At 40.5% G+C, this 19,735-nt stretch overlaps 4 protein-coding genes and 1 long non-coding RNA gene across 6 annotated transcripts; all 5 read right to left on the minus strand.

Moving 5' to 3' along the window:
• Positions 1-875: 875 nt before the first annotated feature.
• LOC104426254 (U3 small nucleolar ribonucleoprotein protein MPP10) lies at positions 876-5,357 on the minus strand. Its single transcript, XM_010039249.3, has 13 exons — positions 4,508-5,357; positions 4,211-4,272; positions 3,691-3,811; positions 3,459-3,569; positions 3,211-3,348; positions 2,553-2,621; positions 2,439-2,480; positions 2,247-2,315; positions 1,982-2,053; positions 1,847-1,900; positions 1,614-1,755; positions 1,428-1,487; positions 876-1,351 (listed from the first exon to the last, which is right to left on the minus strand). Exons 1-13 carry the CDS (start codon positions 5,219-5,221, stop codon positions 1,338-1,340), a joined length of 1,668 nt encoding a protein of 555 aa, XP_010037551.2. The 5' UTR covers positions 5,222-5,357; the 3' UTR covers positions 876-1,337.
• Positions 5,358-5,432: 75 nt separating this feature from the next.
• Positions 5,433-6,269, minus strand: LOC120289904. The gene has a single exon (XM_039305294.1). The coding sequence runs from the start codon at positions 6,267-6,269 to the stop codon at positions 5,433-5,435; it is 837 nt and encodes a 278-aa protein (XP_039161228.1).
• Positions 6,270-7,500: 1,231 nt separating this feature from the next.
• On the minus strand, positions 7,501-13,410 carry LOC104426255 (hypothetical protein). Of its 2 annotated transcripts, XM_018864624.2 has the most exons (9): positions 13,272-13,410; positions 10,347-10,707; positions 9,778-9,811; positions 9,423-9,641; positions 9,246-9,335; positions 8,857-8,922; positions 8,678-8,769; positions 8,545-8,592; positions 7,501-8,120 (listed from the first exon to the last, which is right to left on the minus strand). In XM_018864624.2, exons 1-9 carry the CDS (start codon positions 13,276-13,278, stop codon positions 8,003-8,005), a joined length of 1,035 nt encoding a protein of 344 aa, XP_018720169.2. In that variant the 5' UTR covers positions 13,279-13,410; the 3' UTR covers positions 7,501-8,002. The 2 variants fall into 2 exon arrangements, with proteins under 2 accessions (XP_018720169.2, XP_010037552.2); XM_010039250.3 differs by lacking the exon at positions 13,272-13,410 and having other exon boundaries at positions 10,347-11,131.
• Positions 13,411-16,134: 2,724 nt separating this feature from the next.
• Positions 16,135-16,658, minus strand: LOC120289905 (serine protease SPPA, chloroplastic-like). Its single transcript, XM_039305295.1, has 3 exons — positions 16,589-16,658; positions 16,466-16,515; positions 16,135-16,365 (listed from the first exon to the last, which is right to left on the minus strand). Exons 1-3 carry the CDS (start codon positions 16,656-16,658, stop codon positions 16,135-16,137), a joined length of 351 nt encoding a protein of 116 aa, XP_039161229.1.
• Positions 16,659-16,670: 12 nt separating this feature from the next.
• Positions 16,671-18,470, minus strand: LOC120290014. The gene is made up of 3 exons (XR_005547871.1): positions 18,425-18,470; positions 17,637-17,706; positions 16,671-16,743 (listed from the first exon to the last, which is right to left on the minus strand). It is a non-coding gene; the product is annotated as an uncharacterized LOC120290014 (long non-coding RNA).
• Between the last annotated feature and the right edge of the window lie 1,265 nt (positions 18,471-19,735).

The following is a 19,735-nucleotide window of genomic DNA, read 5'->3' on the forward strand; positions in this document are numbered from 1 at the left end:
ATTGAGTGACAAATTTGGTCCAAACTTTTTTTATCACGTAAAAAAGCACAAACTTTGAGTCGAGAAATAATCTTGACCCCAACCATTTTTTGTTAAAAAAAGAAATCACTAATTTTCAGTTAAATCCTAAATCTAGCCTCATTAACTTAGATCCATTCAATAAATCCATATGCACTTACTGGCTGAATTTAAAATGTTGTTCATTGTCTTCTTGTTTGAGCCAAAGCTTGAAAAATAACCGTGAAACTGTTTATTGTCTCATACACTTCACTAGCAAGTCAAAAATCTTCGGATTGAATGTTTTTTACTAAACTTTATTGTTTTGTCATAATATGAAGCTGTAAACCATTACCCATCAAGAGACATAATAAACAAAACTTGCTAAGCTCACAACTAAAACCTTTTTTTTTTCCCAAAATAAGATTAATTTCATAGAGAGTTAATGGTATGGACATATTTGGGATAAAAGTAAAAGTTTGATTTTTTACGAAAAAAAAAAATTTAGGACCAAAAATTGTCACTCGACCAAAAGTTTGTGCTTTTTAACAAGACAAAAAAATCAAACTTGATTTGTCTCTCGACCTAAAATTGGTGTTTTTTTTTTTTTTTTTTTTGGAATTAGCCCCAAAACCTTATAGTTAAACACAAACATGCCCTGATCAACCACGTATTAAATCCCCATGCACACACTTTGCTCGGCTTATTTCATAATTATCTCGGCCTCAGAAGTTCAGAATTAAAACATCAGCCGCGACCACTCGTCTACTCACTCGCGAAAAAGAATATACAACGTAATGGAGAGCCCAAGGCAATTCCCAAAAACACTTGCAACTATGATCTCATCATGGGCTGCAAGATAATGGTTACTTCCCGGATAGATAAATGCTGATGTTTGATTCAGTAGACTGAGTTCGATATTCAATAGCACCATAGCAGCTGCTCATAAAATAGTGATAAAGCATTCTAATAGCTCATACAAACAAAGTTAATAAGTTAGTCGATTACGTATCAAAATCCTCGAGTTAAGATATTCCTTCAAAATTTTCTCCTTTCAATCAAAAAACTAACATGAAGTGAAGTGGCTCACATACTCACACTATCTAGCTTTCCCCTCAAGATCTTCCATCTATTTTCAATGTCTCTCTGTACTTCAGGCCAAAATAATCAAAGACTTTGTGGACCTTGACATCGAGCTGGGTCAATGAGGCGCTAAAAGAGCCCGCCCATTCTCTTCTTCCCCTCTCATTCTTTTGACACTCAGTATATGACAATTATACCCAATCCTTGTTTGAGAGGAAACCGGAAACCCTTGACAGAAAACAGAACCTCCGCAATATCTATTCCTCTTTGCCTGCATTTACAGAAAATTTCAATGCGAAATTCTAATACCACCGAAACAAGGTCAATGCAAAAATGATAAAGGGTACCTTCACTGCGATTCAGTGCCGTCTCTCTACCCTTCTTTGCCATCCTCTTTGTTGCCTCAGCTGTAATCAAGTTGACACCAAACAAACGATAAATCTCAGAGCAAAAGCAAAATGGAGCAGAAATAGAACACAAATACAGAGCATTGGAAGAACAAGAATAATTTTGCATGAAAAAACTGTATATACCTTTATTTATCCTTTTCTTCTTAGCTCTCCTCCTCTTCCTATCTGCCTGTGTTAGCTCTGTTTCATCCTTTATGTCACCTTTGCCAGCAAATACCTCCTCAGGTGCCAACATGGCTGCATCAGAGACTGCCAATGGTGCAATCTACTCCCAGAAACATAAAGAAATAAAGTCAATGATGGTAAACCAAATGCAATCAATATACATTCATATTGCCCAAAAATAAATTAGTTACCTCTTCCATGGCAAGAGCAGGGACATTTGCTTGTATGGACATGTCTTCAATTATCTGCCAAGTCACCAGAAAATAATTAATAATCAAAAGCTCAGCCATCGCCAATAAATTGTTTGACGGTGTTCCCGCACTTACAGGTTTAGGTGCAAAATGAAAGTGAGAAAGAGCATCCAACTTCAAACACACCTTCTTGAATAGCAAACTAGCCTGATCAAAACAGAGGTGTAAGACTGAGTAAATTATATCTTTGGAGCCATGGGTCAATTAAATTGCATGAAGTTTCAAATGGGGAACATAAAGAACAGAGGTGATCATGAAAGCAGAGGCATCTAATGTTCTGTGTAAGGAACAGTAATAGAATGAAAAGGCAGGACATATATGTGAAATTTTTGAAACATGCCTCTTTTTTCAGCTCATCAGAAAAAGACAATGGGGCAGAAGCCAAATTTGTTCTCTGTGCATACTCTTCCTGCAAGAAAGAAAATTCTCGGGTAAGAATCAATCTATTGCATCAAGCGGTCAGAGTCCCCACAGTCTAGAATGACATGAGACAGGATACGGATGGGGAAAAAGTAATGAACCACATGCTAACCTCATAAATTTCAGCGAGCCCTCTCTTGCTTTTGTTCTCGTCCTGAAAAGGCAAGAAATTAAGTTGCATAATGCCCACTGGACCAATTAAACAGTGACTAAAAGAAATTCTTACCAGTTCTTTAATTTCTCTTGGTACTTTCGTTGGTAGACTAGGAGGCTTTTCCACGTCATCAAAATGCCCCTATGGAAGATCATAAATAGCTTATCGGGGTTAATTTGCTACAAATGTAGAACTTTATGTCCATTATATGTACAATAATAGGAGTCAGAGATCTTCAGTTAAATCCTAAGACACAACAAAGAGCTTCAATAGGGTATAGATTTGAGTCCATATACCCCCAGAAGTTAAAATAGGAAAGAAAATGAAATCCTTACATGTCATAGTAAGACGTGAGTGAGAGTGGATTATTAACTAATCTGACAAGAACAGAATATCTTATGAATCACCAGGCAATATCATACCATACAATTCACCATTCCACAGTGCAGAATATGTTGTTTAGTCTAATTCTTGCACATTCCCAAGCTTTGAGGGAATTACATATGCTTTTAAATAATGCCACTAATGCAGACTTATAAAGGGATTTTTGCATATTATAAGACACATTATTTGGTCAACAAAAAATGTGTAGCAATTACTTTCTATTTCTTGAATTAAAAAAAAAAAAAACACTAAGTCGGAGGCACCAGCTTTGTAAAACACGAGAGTAAAAATTATTCCAGTTTTGTATTCCGTCAGTATAAATTGCAAAGCGAAATACGGACTTTACCTCAAGAATCCTGTTCCGGATTAACTCTTCAAGAGAAGCTGTAACCTCTTCAGTGATTACAGGTGCAGGCCTAGCGTTGTGTTCAAAATCTAAATCCACTTCAAGAGCACTGTTCTTAGGCCTCTTTGCAGCAGTCACCTGTTATCATAACCATCATATAATTCAAATGCAAGTGTTGTGTAATTTATTCCAAACCAATACAGAAAGCCAATTCACAAAAGTTAAACGAATAAAAGACAAAACATCACCTCTCCTTGCATTGTCCATGTTTTTGGCTCCAAATTGGACTTCTCCATCTGCTCAATTTTAGCTTTAAGGTCCAAGAGTTCCTTCTCATGTGTAGAAAGATTATGATTTCCCTGCACGCAAGGGGATTTAAGTATTGAGTTATTTCAACTAACACATGAGCATCCAGAAAACAGTCCATTACACAAGACACATATCTAAATACCTATGCAAATGCACTCAGTCAGTGATTACCTTGTTTCCATCTGCTCCATTTTCTTCTCCTTCATCATCTGTAGAAGATTCTAATCCATCACTTGACCTATATTTCCTTGGAGCGACTTTCTCCTTTTTACCTCCAAAAAAGTCTTCATATCTAAATAATATCATATTACGCAAAGAAGGACAATAAGAAAATGCTGCATAAAAGTTAATTGCCGGCCAAATAACTCCAAGAAAAAGATATTACATCTGTAAGCATGGTGGAAGTCAGTTTTTAAACAGATTAAGCGATCATGGCATTTATGACTTCAAGAGACAAAAGAGGAAAGTGTTTTGTGATCTCTTTTGCTACTTGGGAACGGCATGAGGGGATGGGGATGCCCATAAGGTAGTACATAATTCAAATGATGGTCATGCATTTGTTATTGCAACAAAAATGAGAAGACTTACACTCCAATGAAAGCAAGAAAGATGATAAAAATCTGCCTTCTGTTAAAATTTCCATCAACTTTATCAACAGTAGAGAAGTGACTGGGAATGTAAAATTCATTACCTAGCGCTTCCCAGCTTACCCATGCCTCCATCATCCTCATCATCAACATCAAATTCGCCAAGCTGCAAAAGATGTGTTTGCCAATATAAATATTCAATCACGAGAAAATGAATCTAAATTTCTGATAAGGAGTTGGATGAACTCACATTTCAGGATTTCTAAAAAGAACTAAACATTAAAAAAAATTGCAAGCAAAATTTCCACAAACAAGAAAGCAGAGTCATGATTTTCCAACTCCTCAGACAAAATTTGATTTTTATGCAATCACAGTATCAACACCTATCAACCCATTCTCACCTCATCATCATCATCATCATCATCATCACCTTCTTCTTCCTCCTCATCCTCCTCTTCTTCCTCATCCGAATCACTTGCCACCGTCTTCTTCTCCTTCTTATTCTTCTTGGAGCCATCTTCCAAGCCATATTCCCTAGCCTCGTCTTTCTGCAAATACTCCTCCAATTCCTTAATCTTCAAGAACTTATCCTCAATCCCAACATCATTCCTCTCCTCTTCCCCCTCCTCACTCTCCCCACTCTCCCCACCCTCGACCCCTCTCTCTTCCGCGCCTCCTTCTCCATCCTCCTCTCCATCGCTATCCCCATCCTCATCAAACTCATCAAACCCGTCCACCTCCATGCCCTCACCACCCAAATCATCAACACCCCCGCCCCGTCCCTTCCCTTTTCCCTCGGGGGCCTCGCCGCCCCCGAAAAGATCCGAGATTTCGGCCGGGTTCTTCTCGAACCGCCGCAGCTCGCGGCGCAGGCCCGACAGCAGCGGCTGCGACTGGAGGTCGATCTGCTGCCAGATTTGCTCGGCGTCGAAGCCGTCGACGAGGAGCCGGTCGAAGGGCGACTTGGGGGCGAAGGGCTGCAGGGAGGAGAAGAGGTGGAGGGAGGCGGCCCGCGCGTCCTGGGCGAGGGAGGGGTTGGGGGCGAGCCACGTCGGAGGGTCGGTCGATTTCAGGCGGCGCAGGACTTGGAGGCCGGCTTCCTCCGGGTTCACCATCTCTTTCTCTTTCTCTTTCTCTCTTCCTTTCCCGGAAAGTGACGAGAAAAGAAGCCGAGAAAATTTTCGGTGCAGGCGCGCGCAGAGGGGGTTGGAGCCGACGGGTGATTAGGGGTTTTGGGTTTTAGAGGGCAGAGGTCAGAGGAAAGCGAAGCGGCCCACGGTGTGAAGTTTTTTTTTTTTTTTTTTGATCTAATACGGTAGTATATTGCTAACGGAAAATAGATGAACCGTTCCACATCATATCCGAGTACATAAGATCAAGTAAAAACGACGGAGGAGAAGACAGCCAATCAGAAGATAGTAAAGAAGCCCCATGGGCTTTTGCGGCCCGATCAGCAACAGAGTTCGCCTCGCGTCTGCAGAACTGGATTTGCAAATTAGGGAAACGAAGCAAGAGAGACGCACAGTCGTGGAAGAGAGCTCTGCTCTCCCATGGTGTCAGGTCAGGGTGAAGGAGGGCTTCCACAAGGACAGCGCAGTCCGATTCCAGCACCAATCGATCTTTGGCTTTCCCTTGTTGCAGTAGAAATTGAAGAGTAAGAGAAAAGGCGAGCACCTCGGCCTGTAGAGCTGAGGAAGCGTTAACAGTGCGTGTAAATCCATCGATTAGAAAGCCGGAGGAGTTACGGCAAACGCAGGCCACCGATGCTCCAGTAATGGCAGACAGGTAAGAAGCATCTATATTGATTTTAATTACTCCCTTTTCCGGTGGCTGCCATCGTTGTGTTTCTGCTGAGATCTGAGAACTCTGATTTTGCTTTTTTCCATTATAGCGCCGATCGGACTGGACGTTTGCTAAGGCCACCTGCACTACCTGCTCCGAGTTTGATCTCTGCTGGCGGAAGACGGAATTATTACGAGCTTTCCAGATCTGCCAAAGGATGGAGGCAGTAGTCTCCAGTACTAGTAAGCCCTCTTTGTTATCTAGTAGATCTAGCAGCCATTTTTCAATCCTGTGAACACCTCTAAAAGAAATTGAGTTGCGAACCAGAGGATGAGACCAAATAGAACTTGTCCAAGGGCAAGATAAGAATAGATGTTCCATGGTTTCTGGGACCTGATCATTGCACATACCACATACCGGATCCGATATTATGTGTCTATTGTGGAGATTTGATTTTGTTGCCAGTGCATTGTTGCAGACCGACCACATGAAAGCTCGTATTTTAGGAGTAGTGTGCATATTCCATATTCCATTCCACAGTTTACGAGGAACTTGGAAAGATGAAGAAGGTAGGTTCTGGTTGTTCATAATTTGCTGTGATCTGATAGAATTGTAACAACTTTTAACCGTAAATTGGCCATTGAGCTTTCCCCTCGCACACCCTCTTTTCTTCTTCTTCCGGGAAATTTCTTTGTCCTCTTGATAATCGTTAGGCATAATTTATTATTGACAATGAATATATTTTTCATTGACTAATGTTTCTAAATAATATAAGTAATCAATTCCAAATTACTCATTTTCTGTGAAATGAATGCACTTGTATAGTAAAGGAAAAGAGCAAACCTCATAAAGTTATCAAATATACTTCGAATTTTTGCTTAGTTAATTGAGAATTATGTTTTTTTCAATCCTAAAATGTTTCTTCCATTCAAACTATAAGAGAGCTTACGACCAAAAATATATAAAATTGTATATTTATATATATATATATATAAGAGCTTTTCTTTGTAATTTAAGTTAGATATGTGAAAAGACACTCAGTCATCCCCCTTGGTTTAAGACTTGAAAACAGACGAGTGAATAGTTTGGAAAAAGCACTCGAAATTGAGTTTCTTTTCCTTCCCCTCCAAATTTGAGAGAGAAATCACATGTGAGCCGTTGGATCTATTTTGCTTTTAGGGCACATAACGTGCTTTGGAAATTGAATGGCTTCATTAAAATGGATAGTTCCTTCATTTTAAAAGGAAAAATGAGAACTATAACCTAATATATAATGTGATATCTAGATTTTTAATTTGTTTAATATGGTCCATAAATTTTAATTCAATGTGCAATGTAGTCTCTAAACTTTTAATACATGTTCAAACTCATCTCCATATTCAATGTTGTCCTTGAACATAAAGATAACATTAATTATCTTCATATAATTCAGAGATTAGTTTGAATATTCACCAAAAGTTCCAAAAGTTCGAAGGTCACATTGAATAAATTAAAAATTCAGAGACAACATTGTATATTGGGCAAAAACGCAAGAACCACATTGACTAAATTGAAAGGTCGAAGATTACATTACATATTGAGTCAAAATTCAAGAACTATTCATGTCATTTTACATTTTAAAAACAAGTGCTCAATAGGCACTTGTTAATGCGACTTCTGATATAATTGACCAATGAAATCATGTTCAGCAAGAGCGCCAGGATACAAGGGCAACATCCCTAGAATTAAAATGGTGTCAGGTACATGTTACCTCACGTGCTCGTGTCTGTTCCAATGAAGTAGAGACAGAATGAACATTGCAAGAATAAATGAGATGAGCGTATGCCCAGAAGGAGGAAAAAAACAATTCCTTCTTTTGAGTTCTTTCAGACAGCTGCAAGTTATAGACCTGTGGCTGCGACATGTTCCCAGGACAAAGAAAGCTATGTTGAACGAATTTCTCCTGCTTATTTTCTACTAACAAAACTGCATGTATTGAATGATTCTGCTATCACCTATGCATAAGCTCAAAACGAATTATCAATGTGGTCTCCCATGCCGCTGCTTCCTTCAATGGAGGAACTCTTCTGGATAGCATGAGATAGGTTTGCTTCACGTACAAGCATTCATCCATGTCACCTCGAGCATAGATACGACTGAGGGAACCATCTTGTCAACAGCTTGTGTTTCAGCTTTACAACCAAAGCGAAAATGCCATAGCATGGGAAGTGCATTAGCGCCACGGACAGGTACCTTCAAATACCATATAAGAGGAGTCAAGACTAGTTGCTCAGGAAAGCCAACCAAACTACTAGGAAACCTGCTTTGCTTTCTTAACTGCTAAAAAATTCTGACAGGATTGCATGCAATGAACTAGATCGTGGCCATAATAGCTTTCTATGTGAATTGAGCCTTACAATCATTTGTAGAGAATCAACCAAGGCTGTTTGAAACTACCAGATACATATCATAGTACTGCAAATTCGAAAACAAAGCAGGGCCAACTGAACCATCCAGGTGTCCAAATCCGTCTCAGTTTGCAAGTGTAGTTAAATAAAAGTAATTCTAAAAGTAATTCAAGCGGGGAAGATTAAGGGGGACTCGCATTGTTCATTTCTCATGCATAGTAAACGTTGAAGGACGAGCTGTCCAACAAAATGTCACAAGGTCTACATACCATAAAGGAGCATGTGGAGATGACAAGTCAAGAAATGGATACGGCCACCTGCAAAGCAGTACGCATTTAGTGTCATGATAAGTATAGGTCATGATGAACCGATGATGCAGCTAAAAAAATATAGACGGTTTACCAGATGGTGAAGCAAGCATGGATAACCCATTGGAAAATAACGTAAATGGTCGTCCACAAGAAGAAGTATGCAATCCGAAAGAGAGGAAACCGCTGCAAGGGAAGAACTCCAGGAATCAGAACACATGGTATCTGACCTTAAAAGAGAGAGAAAGTAATTCCAGCGAGCTACTTGCTTACCAAGCAATTTAAAGTTGTATCTCCAAGAAGTAAAACAACGTTGATGGTATGCATGCTTATGTCCAACTGCAAGTGAAAGGTCAGATAAATACGTTAGATAAGCAGCACACAACAGACAAGTCATTGGGAAGGACCCAAATTGTTTAAGCAATTTTGTTTCAAATGGATACAAGTAAGAGACTGAAGGAAATTCCAACGGGCAATTTGCCAATTATTAGGAAATGCGCTACTGTGCTGAGTTCACAAAGAAGAGAGTAGTTATACATTCTCCCATTTGTATGAAGTAGCTATGTATAATCCTCTATCACAGAATCACCACCACCTAAGAATTCGATTGTATTTTTGTTTTTATTTGCTAAAGAAGAACTAAGCGGCGTTCAGTTACTTACAAATCTCAGTCTATAATTTTTGATGGCGAGAAACGGAACAATTATGAACCAGAAGACGCTATCTGTAAGCATGACCGCACCGGCATTCATCTGTCATTAACGAGAGGGAAAAATAATGTCAATGTCTTGACCCCTCCTCAAAGCTTAAGAGGAAATAATCACATGCTCAATGTGTACCTGGAAAATTATTTGAAAGGAATAGCCAAAAATGCCTGCAGTTTCACGAACGGCTTCACCAGGTGGAGCAGAGCTTTTGTTGGTGCTAGCCATGTCAGAAGAATCCCTCATCTTTAAAGCCGCAAAATTTGCTTTCTCTAAATCTATCTCCACCTTGTCAGATTCACCTTTTTTGTTCTCGTACCTGTAACATCCGTATGCAGAGAGCAACGAACCAAGCTTGTGGAGGCCCAAAAAGTAGTCATGTTAGAGTTGTAGAGAAAATAAGAGGGTAGAGACTAGTGGAAACATAGACGCAAAGATGCAAAATGAAGGACTTGATCATGGTGGCGCAGCAGAGCTGCAGAAAACATACCCCGAAATAGATGGTGACTAACGTAGAAGTCCACCTGTCGAGAAAGAAATTTATTCTGTCAACCTCAGACGGAGTGATGGAAGAAGTCTAGACCATTCATGTAGCTAGTAACAAGAAAGTGCTTCCTGTGAAATTATGAATGAAGCCTCATTTTCGGGTGAGAGCAACTTGTTAAGGGACGAGATCCGTGCTTCAGGCATACATCATTAAAAGGAAGAAAACCCTACTTCTTCTCGTTATGATCGCGTTAATGTTGCCTACACTTCAATTAGGAAGCCCTCTGTGTCGAATTAATAAAATTTTACAGAACCCAAAAGCTCCATAATTGAACTTTCTAACAAATTTCTGTGATCCCATGTAATGCATGCAGTTTTCCAATGTAGACCGATCCAGGAAATTCCGTAAATGTAATTGATAATACTCAATTGCAACAAAATTCTATGAACTGCTAAATGACAAGCTTGCATAGCAAAATATTAACCGTACCCCAAATCTACATACACTTCAACTGAGATGATAATGGAATGAGAGAAACTGATTATACAAAAGAGGGGAAACAGAGGACTTACTGTGTGTAATAGTAGTATATGCTGGCGCCGTCCACAAAAGCGGTCACGCATGACATTCCTATAAGCAAGAAGAAGGCAATGACTCGGAAAGCCAGAAGCCAAGCCGGGTGGACTCCTTTCAGACATGGAGTCCAGGTCTCGTCACTATATAAAACACCCGCAGCCCCTCGCTGGTTTTGTCGGCCACCATTGCCGCTGCTTCGACTGCAAAAAGCCTCATACTTCCTCACGAGCATCAACGCAAAGCACGACGATGTAAAGACCCAGATCACACAGAGCAGAACCCTCCAGTTGAACCAGTAACCCACGGTGTTCGTGTGACCAGCCGGCATGGCTGGCTTCCAGGAATTATCTGAGGTTCCTGTGCGCAGTCCCATTTCATTATTTGCTCGATTCAGTGACCTCAAAAATGGACGTTTCACCTCCAAATTCTCAATCTCGACAGGGAAATGGAAGCGGCAAAAAAGATGACAAGACAGGGAGAAACCGAAAGGCACTGTTGGTAGCTTAATAAATGCTGGAATCTGAATGACCCAATTACGATTTCAAATGAAGCAATCACAGCAAAACTTTTCAAGCTTCTTTCCTTGTACGCTTTCCAGGATCAAAGGTAGGAAGAATCCTAATGCAACCTCATGCAAGGCTCGTCGACGAAACCGATCGATATTGAAAGACTGGAACGAGATGGGGGCTGGCAGGAGAAGTTCGAAATTCCATATTCGTAAAGCTTAGTGGGCTTTATATGGCACGGAAAGAGATGGGAACATCCTATGTGCCGTACAGTGAAAAGGGAGAAGCTAAATTCTAAGCTAAGGAAAGAAAGGATGAACACGCAAGGAAAAGCAAGACAATGAGGTGGTGATAGGCGAGAGGGAGAGGCAACGCGTTGTTGGGCGGGAGAAGGCGAGAGGAAGGGCGGTGGTGGCTCGTGAACTTCGAGCCCAAGCTTCCGTTTTCTTACCGGGTAAGATCCCCCCCGTTCAGATAAATCATATTAGACTCTTCTCCAGTCGCGATCGCGGTACGACCATGCAAATATAAAAATTTACTCTCCCGTCCCAACAGAAAAGACACGCGTTCTGCATCAGCTTTCGTTTTGCAATTTTTATCCTCTCCTCCTTTTGCCGGAATAAAGCCTCGAGAAAGGGAGAGGCAGAGAGAAAGACAGAGACGGAACGCTCGCGGCACGGCAAGAAATTTCTTGGCCTTTTCTTGTCTGAGGGAGGTGGGCTAATCGGAGACCAGTGTTGAAAAGGCGTACGCTACCTAGGACGCTACATATGCTGTGCTGCAAAGGGTAGGCATGGACCAATCGTGTGGACCTCGTTCGACGAGGTGGCATAATTTGCCAATCAAGCACCTACGGCTGACGATATAAGGGCGTTAGGTCGGCTGGGCAGAGCAGTTCGATTGCAATCGTCGTCTCTCTGTCCCCTCCTAGATTCTCTTGAGGCAGCACCAACTCCGTTGAAACAGAAATGGTTTCCAGGGCCCAAATGTCTAGCATCCCTCCGTGATGAAAGGGCGGTTTTCTCTCTTGCACTGGATACGTGAGAAAAAAAGAATTTAAGGATGCTTTTCTTCTTTCCTTTGTTTATCATCCTGGGCTTGAGCCATGGAAGCTTGAGCCTTCTAACTCCCGGCCCAAGCTCTAGACCATGCAATGTTCAAATTTCATTAATAACTTAGATCTGAAAGTGTTCACATATTTTTCACCTCCCATTCATCTAGATCAAGTCGGTCGACTCGCCAAGAAGATGTTATGTCATTGAGTGCTCCAAGATTACACGAGCCTAATGTATCCGGGCGGATTCATTTGGCGGGGCCTTTGTGGGATTTACGTGATTCGACGACTTACATACGTGTAATCGGTTAATATGAATCGTGTTTGATAGTATTTTATGATAAAAAAAATCTATATCTTTTTTTAAGAGAGAAGAGAAACTTCGCTTGACGGGGACAAGGGTCTTCCTTAGCTTATGAAGAATAACTTTTGACCCCAAAAAACTTGCGCCTTTTCAAGAAAGGAATGATCGCACTTTAATGCTGAAACTGGCGTGAACTTGAAGCATGTTTCAAGCCCACGAAAGTCAAGCGGAGAACCAGTTTGTTTCTGGAAAATTGGGCAACCGAAATTAGCTCGGCTGTCTACTACATAGCATCATCGGATCAAAAAGGTAACTAAAAATTTCAAGATAATGAGTAGACAGAGACGGTACCTCCTATTATTGCATCTCAATTCGAAAACCCAACATACTTTCGAGAGCTTTCGTGGACCATACTTAATAACGAATACTCCGATCTTCAGAATACTAATTATACACGCAACTCGAGCGAATCATCGCATCGAAGAACTTTTTCTGTTTAGTTACGTAACACGTAGACGAACGGCACTTCCTAACAAAAACAATCGACCCTAGCATAGAAAATAGCTGCAGTTGAGAGATGATGATAAGTTAAATTCAGTTTGCTAAACGGCTTGACTGTTGAAACAGATGTTGTCGGAGAAGTTCTGCAGATTTTTCAGTTACAGAAAACCACCGTGCTCGGGACATCGTGCTCGAACACGGTCGTTGCTAGAAGGAGTGAAGAAGCGAATGATTTTCAGCCTGTATTGGCCACGAATGTTCCGCAGCGAAGATGCGCGGAAGTGAACTCGATCGTCAGAGAGGTGGAAAAAGGAAGAGTTTTCTGAAAAAGCTGAGACTTATCGGCTACGACACGTTCCATAGGCAAAGTTCGGCTCGGAGAGTCGCCCCTGAATGCAAACTGCATTTCGCAGTGAATGCGGACGGCGGCAAAAAGCTTAGGACGTGCGTACTTCACCGTCGGCTCACGCATGATCTCCGCATCAAATCGCATCGAAAAGCCGACTCGAAAGCAGCACATGCACGCGGACAGAGAGCAAGAGACGGAGAGACTCACCGGTCATGTTCGTTCGGTCTCCGATGCGTCGGTCGACCGCCGCGGCGCCTTCGAGTTCACCTCATCGACCGACGAAGAGGCGTCGCGCCGTGGATCAGCTGGAAGAGAGTGGCTGCTGGAGCGAAGGCGGAGACGAGAGCTGCTTTTGTGTCTCGGGGGAGGGGGAGGGGAGGGGAATGCGGAGCGCATGACGCGGGGGTTACGTACATTCTAGTCGTTGGGCCTCACGCCTTTGGTGACGACGGGCTCAGCGTACGCACCCGTCGCACCGAATCAGGAGTTTTAGATGCGTGCGATGCGAAGGCCGCGACGACGTGTCGAATGCAAAGCGGGTGGGATTCATGTCCCTCCAGCTGTGGCATTGAATGGTTACATCGCATTCGGTCGTGTGATCGTAACATAAATCGATCTTTCATAGAGGACGAAACGTACGTTTTGACGGGCGAAATTAGTGGTTTTAAGGTAGTATAGTAATGTGCCCTTTGAAATTTTTTGTGAGGTTTTGCTTACGTAGGTTTGGCAAATTCGCAAATTCGGTTTTCTTTTTTGAAGTATTGAAAGGAGATTTTTAGTAGAAAATGAGAGATATTATATAAATTATAATATTAAGAAGAGAGACGATTTTCAATTCGGTTGGGTTAATTGAACCGAACCGAAAATGTACGAAAATTCAAGTCAGTTCGAATCAATTCCAATTTGGTTCTAGCACACCTATGAGTATGACACCTTCATTCGAAGTGATTATCAAGAGAAAATTTAAGTCTAAACTCATTAATAAATTCAGTTAGATTCACAATTACTTAAAAGTTTAAGTCAATAAATAATAGGTCAATTTGAGATATATTTGTCATTTCACGCCACATTACTTACTTGATGTGAAACTTCTCACTTCACAATGATTTATGTTACGATCACACGACCGAATCTCGGCTACATTAGGTATTATGACACGAACAAGAGTCCTTAAGGATGTCCATATTATGCTCAATTTAGTTTAGGGCATGCAAGTTCCGTCAAATCTTTCGGTCTGTGCCCTACTGACGCCTACGTCGAGTTCTCACTGTCCTAAACTCTAGAATTGTGCTGGCACTCCTACCTAGCCCGTCCTTGAAGCCCTCGACCAGACAAATAATAGAGTAAGAAAAATTTGTCAACCCGTACAGAAACTGCCGCATCAGTCCGAAACTGAGTTCCCTGTCAAGTCACTGTACATAGCTCGTGCATAGCTTGACAACCAAAGTAAAAAATTGTGTTGGAATATCATTCACTCTAGACAATAAGTCATAAATGCTTTTTATATTTATGTAGTCTCTCTTCACTTATTAATTTAAATTTTTAAGTTAAATTTTCTCACATAGTATCAAAACTAGTTATCATTTATATGAAAGTGTGTGGTAAAAGATTTCACATTGACAATGGATTGTAAATGCTTTTTAGCTAGGCAACCTAACGGAATCAAGATAAATTAATTCAAGTAGAAAAAAACAAAAAACAAAATTATTTACCGTCAAATTCAATTAATCGATGCATGAGCTTGAACAAATAGATTTTTTTTTTAGCAGTGTAATGCGCACATGCTCAGTTTAGTGTCTGTTTAAGGAAGAAGTCGGGGGGAAAATGATTGACTTCTACAATTTTACGATTTGAAAGGACAAACGAGGGTGAGAAAAAGTAGGAGGAAGGGGCTATCGTCCATGACTCAATATGTGTTAAAAAATAGAATGCATTTGTTGCCGAAACAAATTTGTCGACCGCACTAATACAATGACCTTGGATACCCATAGCGAGTGCGTGAAGTAAGGGTGACTAGTCTCGAGGTAAATCAATTCCTACCTTAAAACCAAGAATCGGGCTACACATGGTCGGTTTCCAATTTGTGGAACCAGAAATTGACTTTGTCTGCTCTTGAACTAGACTAGGCTTAACGGGTTGTCCTAGGAACTAGCAATGTTATTTTTTTTAAAAATTATTATCTTTTCAAAAGTTCTAAAATAAATCAGAGCATGAAATTACTAATTACGAGGAAGTAAAAGAAGAGCTTGCTCTCACACAAAAATTTGTACCTTTTGCTCTTACTAAATAAAAAGATCCCTATTGGTTCCACCAATTTGGTCCAAGTTCTTCTCAAGAACCAAGAACCAAAAATCACTCAGAATCAATCAATTCGGTCCAATCCAATTCACGAAGAGAATTGAGATCGATGCACACTCCTAACATGAAGGCTCGTATCTATGATTAATTTTTGAAAATTAAAATGTTTGAGATGGTACACTCATTTCACTTTTTCATGAAACAAGTCAAATAACTAACAGTGAGTCTGTCACAACATTCACTTATAAATTACTTTCAAAAGAATTTGTCGAAAATTTACGGGAGAAATATATACAAATTTGTATACCAACATTTCAATATTGATATTAAAAAGAAAAAAAAGACCATATTCGTATATTTGAGCGGGCAATTTCTAGCCCCTCCCGCGAGTCTGACCGTGCGACCGGGGCTTTTCTGCCCAATTTAAATAATATCAGCTCAGCTTTCGCCTTTCAGCATGAACATCGGCCAAATTTTCTGGGTAATTTTCTCTAGTGAAAAGATTTTTTACATGTTACCCCATCATTAACGTTAATAACGGAATGACCTGCAACTGAGCCGCGTGTCACGCCCCGTGGCAAGCGGAAAGCTAAAGAAAAGCGTCACCTGACCAATACACAAGCGAACATTCTCGTACCTCCGGCTTATAAATTATACGACAGCACCCGGGACTGCAGCCTCGGTGGAATGTCATGTCATCTCGCCCCCTGCTGCGTTGCGCGGTGATGCGGTGTACTCTCGTGGAATGGCGAGACTGGTCAGAGCTTACGCTCTAGAGAGAACTCAGATAATCCTTTATCATGGCCAATATAGGATTGGAAAACGAAGCGCCCTCTAGCCTCTCGTACGATATTCCGTCCATCCGGGCCTGTATGCCTTCGGCAAACGTCAATTCTCGAAGCAATTCCTTCATCGCGGTGTCGACCCCGACAAGAGAGCCTCCTATCCCACTCAATATTTCCGGGAGCGAAGGAGATGGCCTCGACAGCTCGACGAGGGTGACCTGCCCCAAGATAAATGATCAGACTCAGCAGCTACTCGGTCACAAAACAAATTTTGCTCTTTTGATTTCCGTAATTAATTAGAGATGTTCAAATAAATACTATCGAGATCTCCATGGCACACTCAACCACGTTAGAATCTCCATGAAGCTCTGAAAATCCAAAGGAAAAGCAGTAGCACAACAACTATTGCAAGGTACGAGACTACAAAGAGACTAGGTTCACCTGAAACAATTCCAATAGAGCCAGTTAAGGTAAGTCTTTCCGCAACAATGGTTGGTGTTCCCATTGCCATGTAATATCCTCCACTAGCTGCTACATCAACCGTTGATGCAATAACAGGCTTTGATGCAGCCAATTGCCTAATCTCCCTCCACATTCTGCTCATCATAAGCATCACGAAACCCCCAATTAAGCTACAGTCAGAAAAGAAAGTGGAAAGAAAGAGTAAAACGTTCAATGACAGTTAGAAGATGAGATTTTCCGCTGCATGGATATGACAGGGCAATTAAACGTAGGGCAAGACTTTACTACTACCAATGCATCTTATCAGCTATCCCACCAGCTTCAAATTCCAACTACGTAAGTGGAGGTACTAGAGAGAGACGAGAAGTTTCTCAATCTTATGTCACATTGTCAACCATGTCAAAAGCGCATGACTTTGCACTGACAATTACTCTGATTCCAGATCGAGAAGAAAAACTTTTACATGCCACGACTATAGAATTCCCTTCGCAAAAGAACATTTTAATATAGCCTAATAAAAGGGATAAGTGCAGAAACTAGAGTGTGTTTTGACTGGTAGTCATTGAGAACTTGAGATTTTTAAAGAGGCTCCGATTAGTCTTAAACTAACCATTGATGGAATCCAGGTGTTGGATTTCATACAAGCCAAATGACCAAAGAACTCCCCGTTGGAGCCACGCTGGAACTTTGGCACTAGAAATGAATCGACGACAAGCTTAAGACCAAATTAGGGCATTTATAAGATCTAAAGTCCTCAATTGATCAAAAGAAAAATTAACTACTTACTTAACCAGGGGCCAAAACTTTTTAAGTCTTGTTCTACACTTATCCCCTTATTAAACTAAAAACACCACAGTGATAGCAAGATATTTTTATCACGACTAATAACAACCACATCCGTAGAAAACTAAGACGTTCGAATTGCTTGATTTCTCACTAGTATATGCTTTTATGTTTAAAAGTATCAAGAGCGGCTCACCAGAAAAGACAGTTGGACAATGTTCAAGTGATATACAGCAGCACTTACAAGTCTGAGGCTAGAGCATCACCACCAGGGCTGTCGATTCGGATGATAGCAGCTTTAAATTTTTTTGACTCTACAGAAAGGAAAAATATAATGTTTAAGAACAAATGAGATGAAAAAGAAGATGCAATGATTGATAATTTTCAATGTGACATGGACAAAAAGGAAATAATAACAATATGGGAACACTTTGAGATGAGCCATCCGCCTATGCTTTAGAGGGAGAACCTTTCGAATTGGCTTTTATCTAAAAGATTGACCATTTCTTATTTTCTAACTGCACGTGGACTAACGAAGGGAACAATGTACTTCGCCCCTAAATTTGCTTGCATCCACCTCCACTTACCCAAAATTTACTAAAATTATTGAAGCAGAAAAAAACGAAAATCCAAAATCATATAAAACATTTCAACAGTAGAATTAGAGTTTGATCTGATATTCAATGGAACAAGAGATGCTAGAACTTTAATTATACATCATTTGATGAACTTAAGCATCGGGACGTATTTCCTCACTCTATGCAGGAAAACCGCCAAATATAGCAGGAGATGGCAACACTAGAGATTCCGCACACAAGAAATGCAGTGACTCCACTAGACACTTGAATCTTCTTCATAAGTTGCTCCAGCTTATTACTAGAACAACGCTTCATAACTAAGCAAACAGAATGCCACTTCATAACCATAACTATGAAAGTGACAACAACAGGGCTTTGGCAATGCTATGCCAAAGAAACAAATGCCACCCAAAGATGCTTATAAGCGTATTCTGAGCTGGCAAAGAAATCTCACCTCTCACAACCCGAATTTTTTCAATGATTTGCTCTGCTATTATACCGAGAAGAACTAGGAAGGCTTGTTGGACTTTTCACGCGACCTATAGCACCAGAGGCTTGTATGACAGCTATTAAGTCTTTACCACCAGATAAACCAAGGGTCCACTTGCTCACTCTTGAGTACCTCCTGGAGTACCACAACAAAAGAGCCATTAACATGAGATGGTAACATTTAATTTCTGAAACTCTTTATTCTTTTGTTCCCAGTTCAGCGGAGGGAATAACACTTGTTTCTGGAACTTTACATTCCTTTTAAAACCAAAATTCCTCGCATGCTAGAAAACTTCAGATTACATCTGACCAGTAACAAGGGGAAGATGCTTCTAACCACAAACTGAACAGAGACTTCCTTGGACCAATTGTGGACTACCTATAATCAACCAATGGGAGATTCTTATCCGTCTGCACTCCAGGTTTTTCTTTCGGCATTGTTATCACCTGAAACGTGTTGGAGGTAATAGGTTTGAGAGAGAAAAAATAGTTGCTTGAAGTATTACACCAAGAGACGTCAAGTTTGGAACATTCAACAGTGTTACCTCCAGCGTAGGGAAACCTAGAGTTTTTATATGCACGTTATTGGACTTCAGCCCATATGGACTCAAATAACCATGCTTTTACCTATTGGGCTTGTATGTGAACATATTATTTTGGACTATATTAATAATATATCCAACAATCTCCTCCTATGTTCACCATACAGCACAATCCAATAAGGTAGTCAGTGTAATGTTCATACAAACATGAATCATCCACATTCAGTCCAAGACAATCAACTCGGATCGGTCAAAGAGTATTCAGCAGGAAAGTATTAAACTAAATCATCATGTGCACATTAAATAAGTGAATCATTCTTATCATGAATCTGTTATGAGATTAAAAATCCAAATCCCAAAATAAATCTCATTCGGTTCACAACCAATATATGCATATTAATCAAGTATAAGTAGGCCGGTCAAAATAGTCTAAGGCCTTACAAATATAAGAAACAAGCATAATAATGTCCACAAAATAGAAATAGCAAAATACAAGTCTCAAGTAAATGGACTTCATCAAAATAGGCAACAACAGGTAAACTGTCAAGCCCCTACACGCTTTAAATGATATATATCCATTCATCAAGTAAGTCATCCTGGTCAGGATCCCACTCATTAAGCTCTCCTCCATCTCTGCCATCCCAATGTCAAATATGAATTTCATATTATCATGAATTCAATCATTTGAATAAAAATTTAGCACCATTCCGTCAGGCGGAGAAGAACATATATTG

This window comes from Eucalyptus grandis, chromosome 11 (assembly GCF_016545825.1).
Source record: "Eucalyptus grandis isolate ANBG69807.140 chromosome 11, ASM1654582v1, whole genome shotgun sequence".
Lineage (NCBI taxonomy): Eukaryota > Viridiplantae > Streptophyta > Magnoliopsida > Myrtales > Myrtaceae > Eucalyptus > Eucalyptus grandis.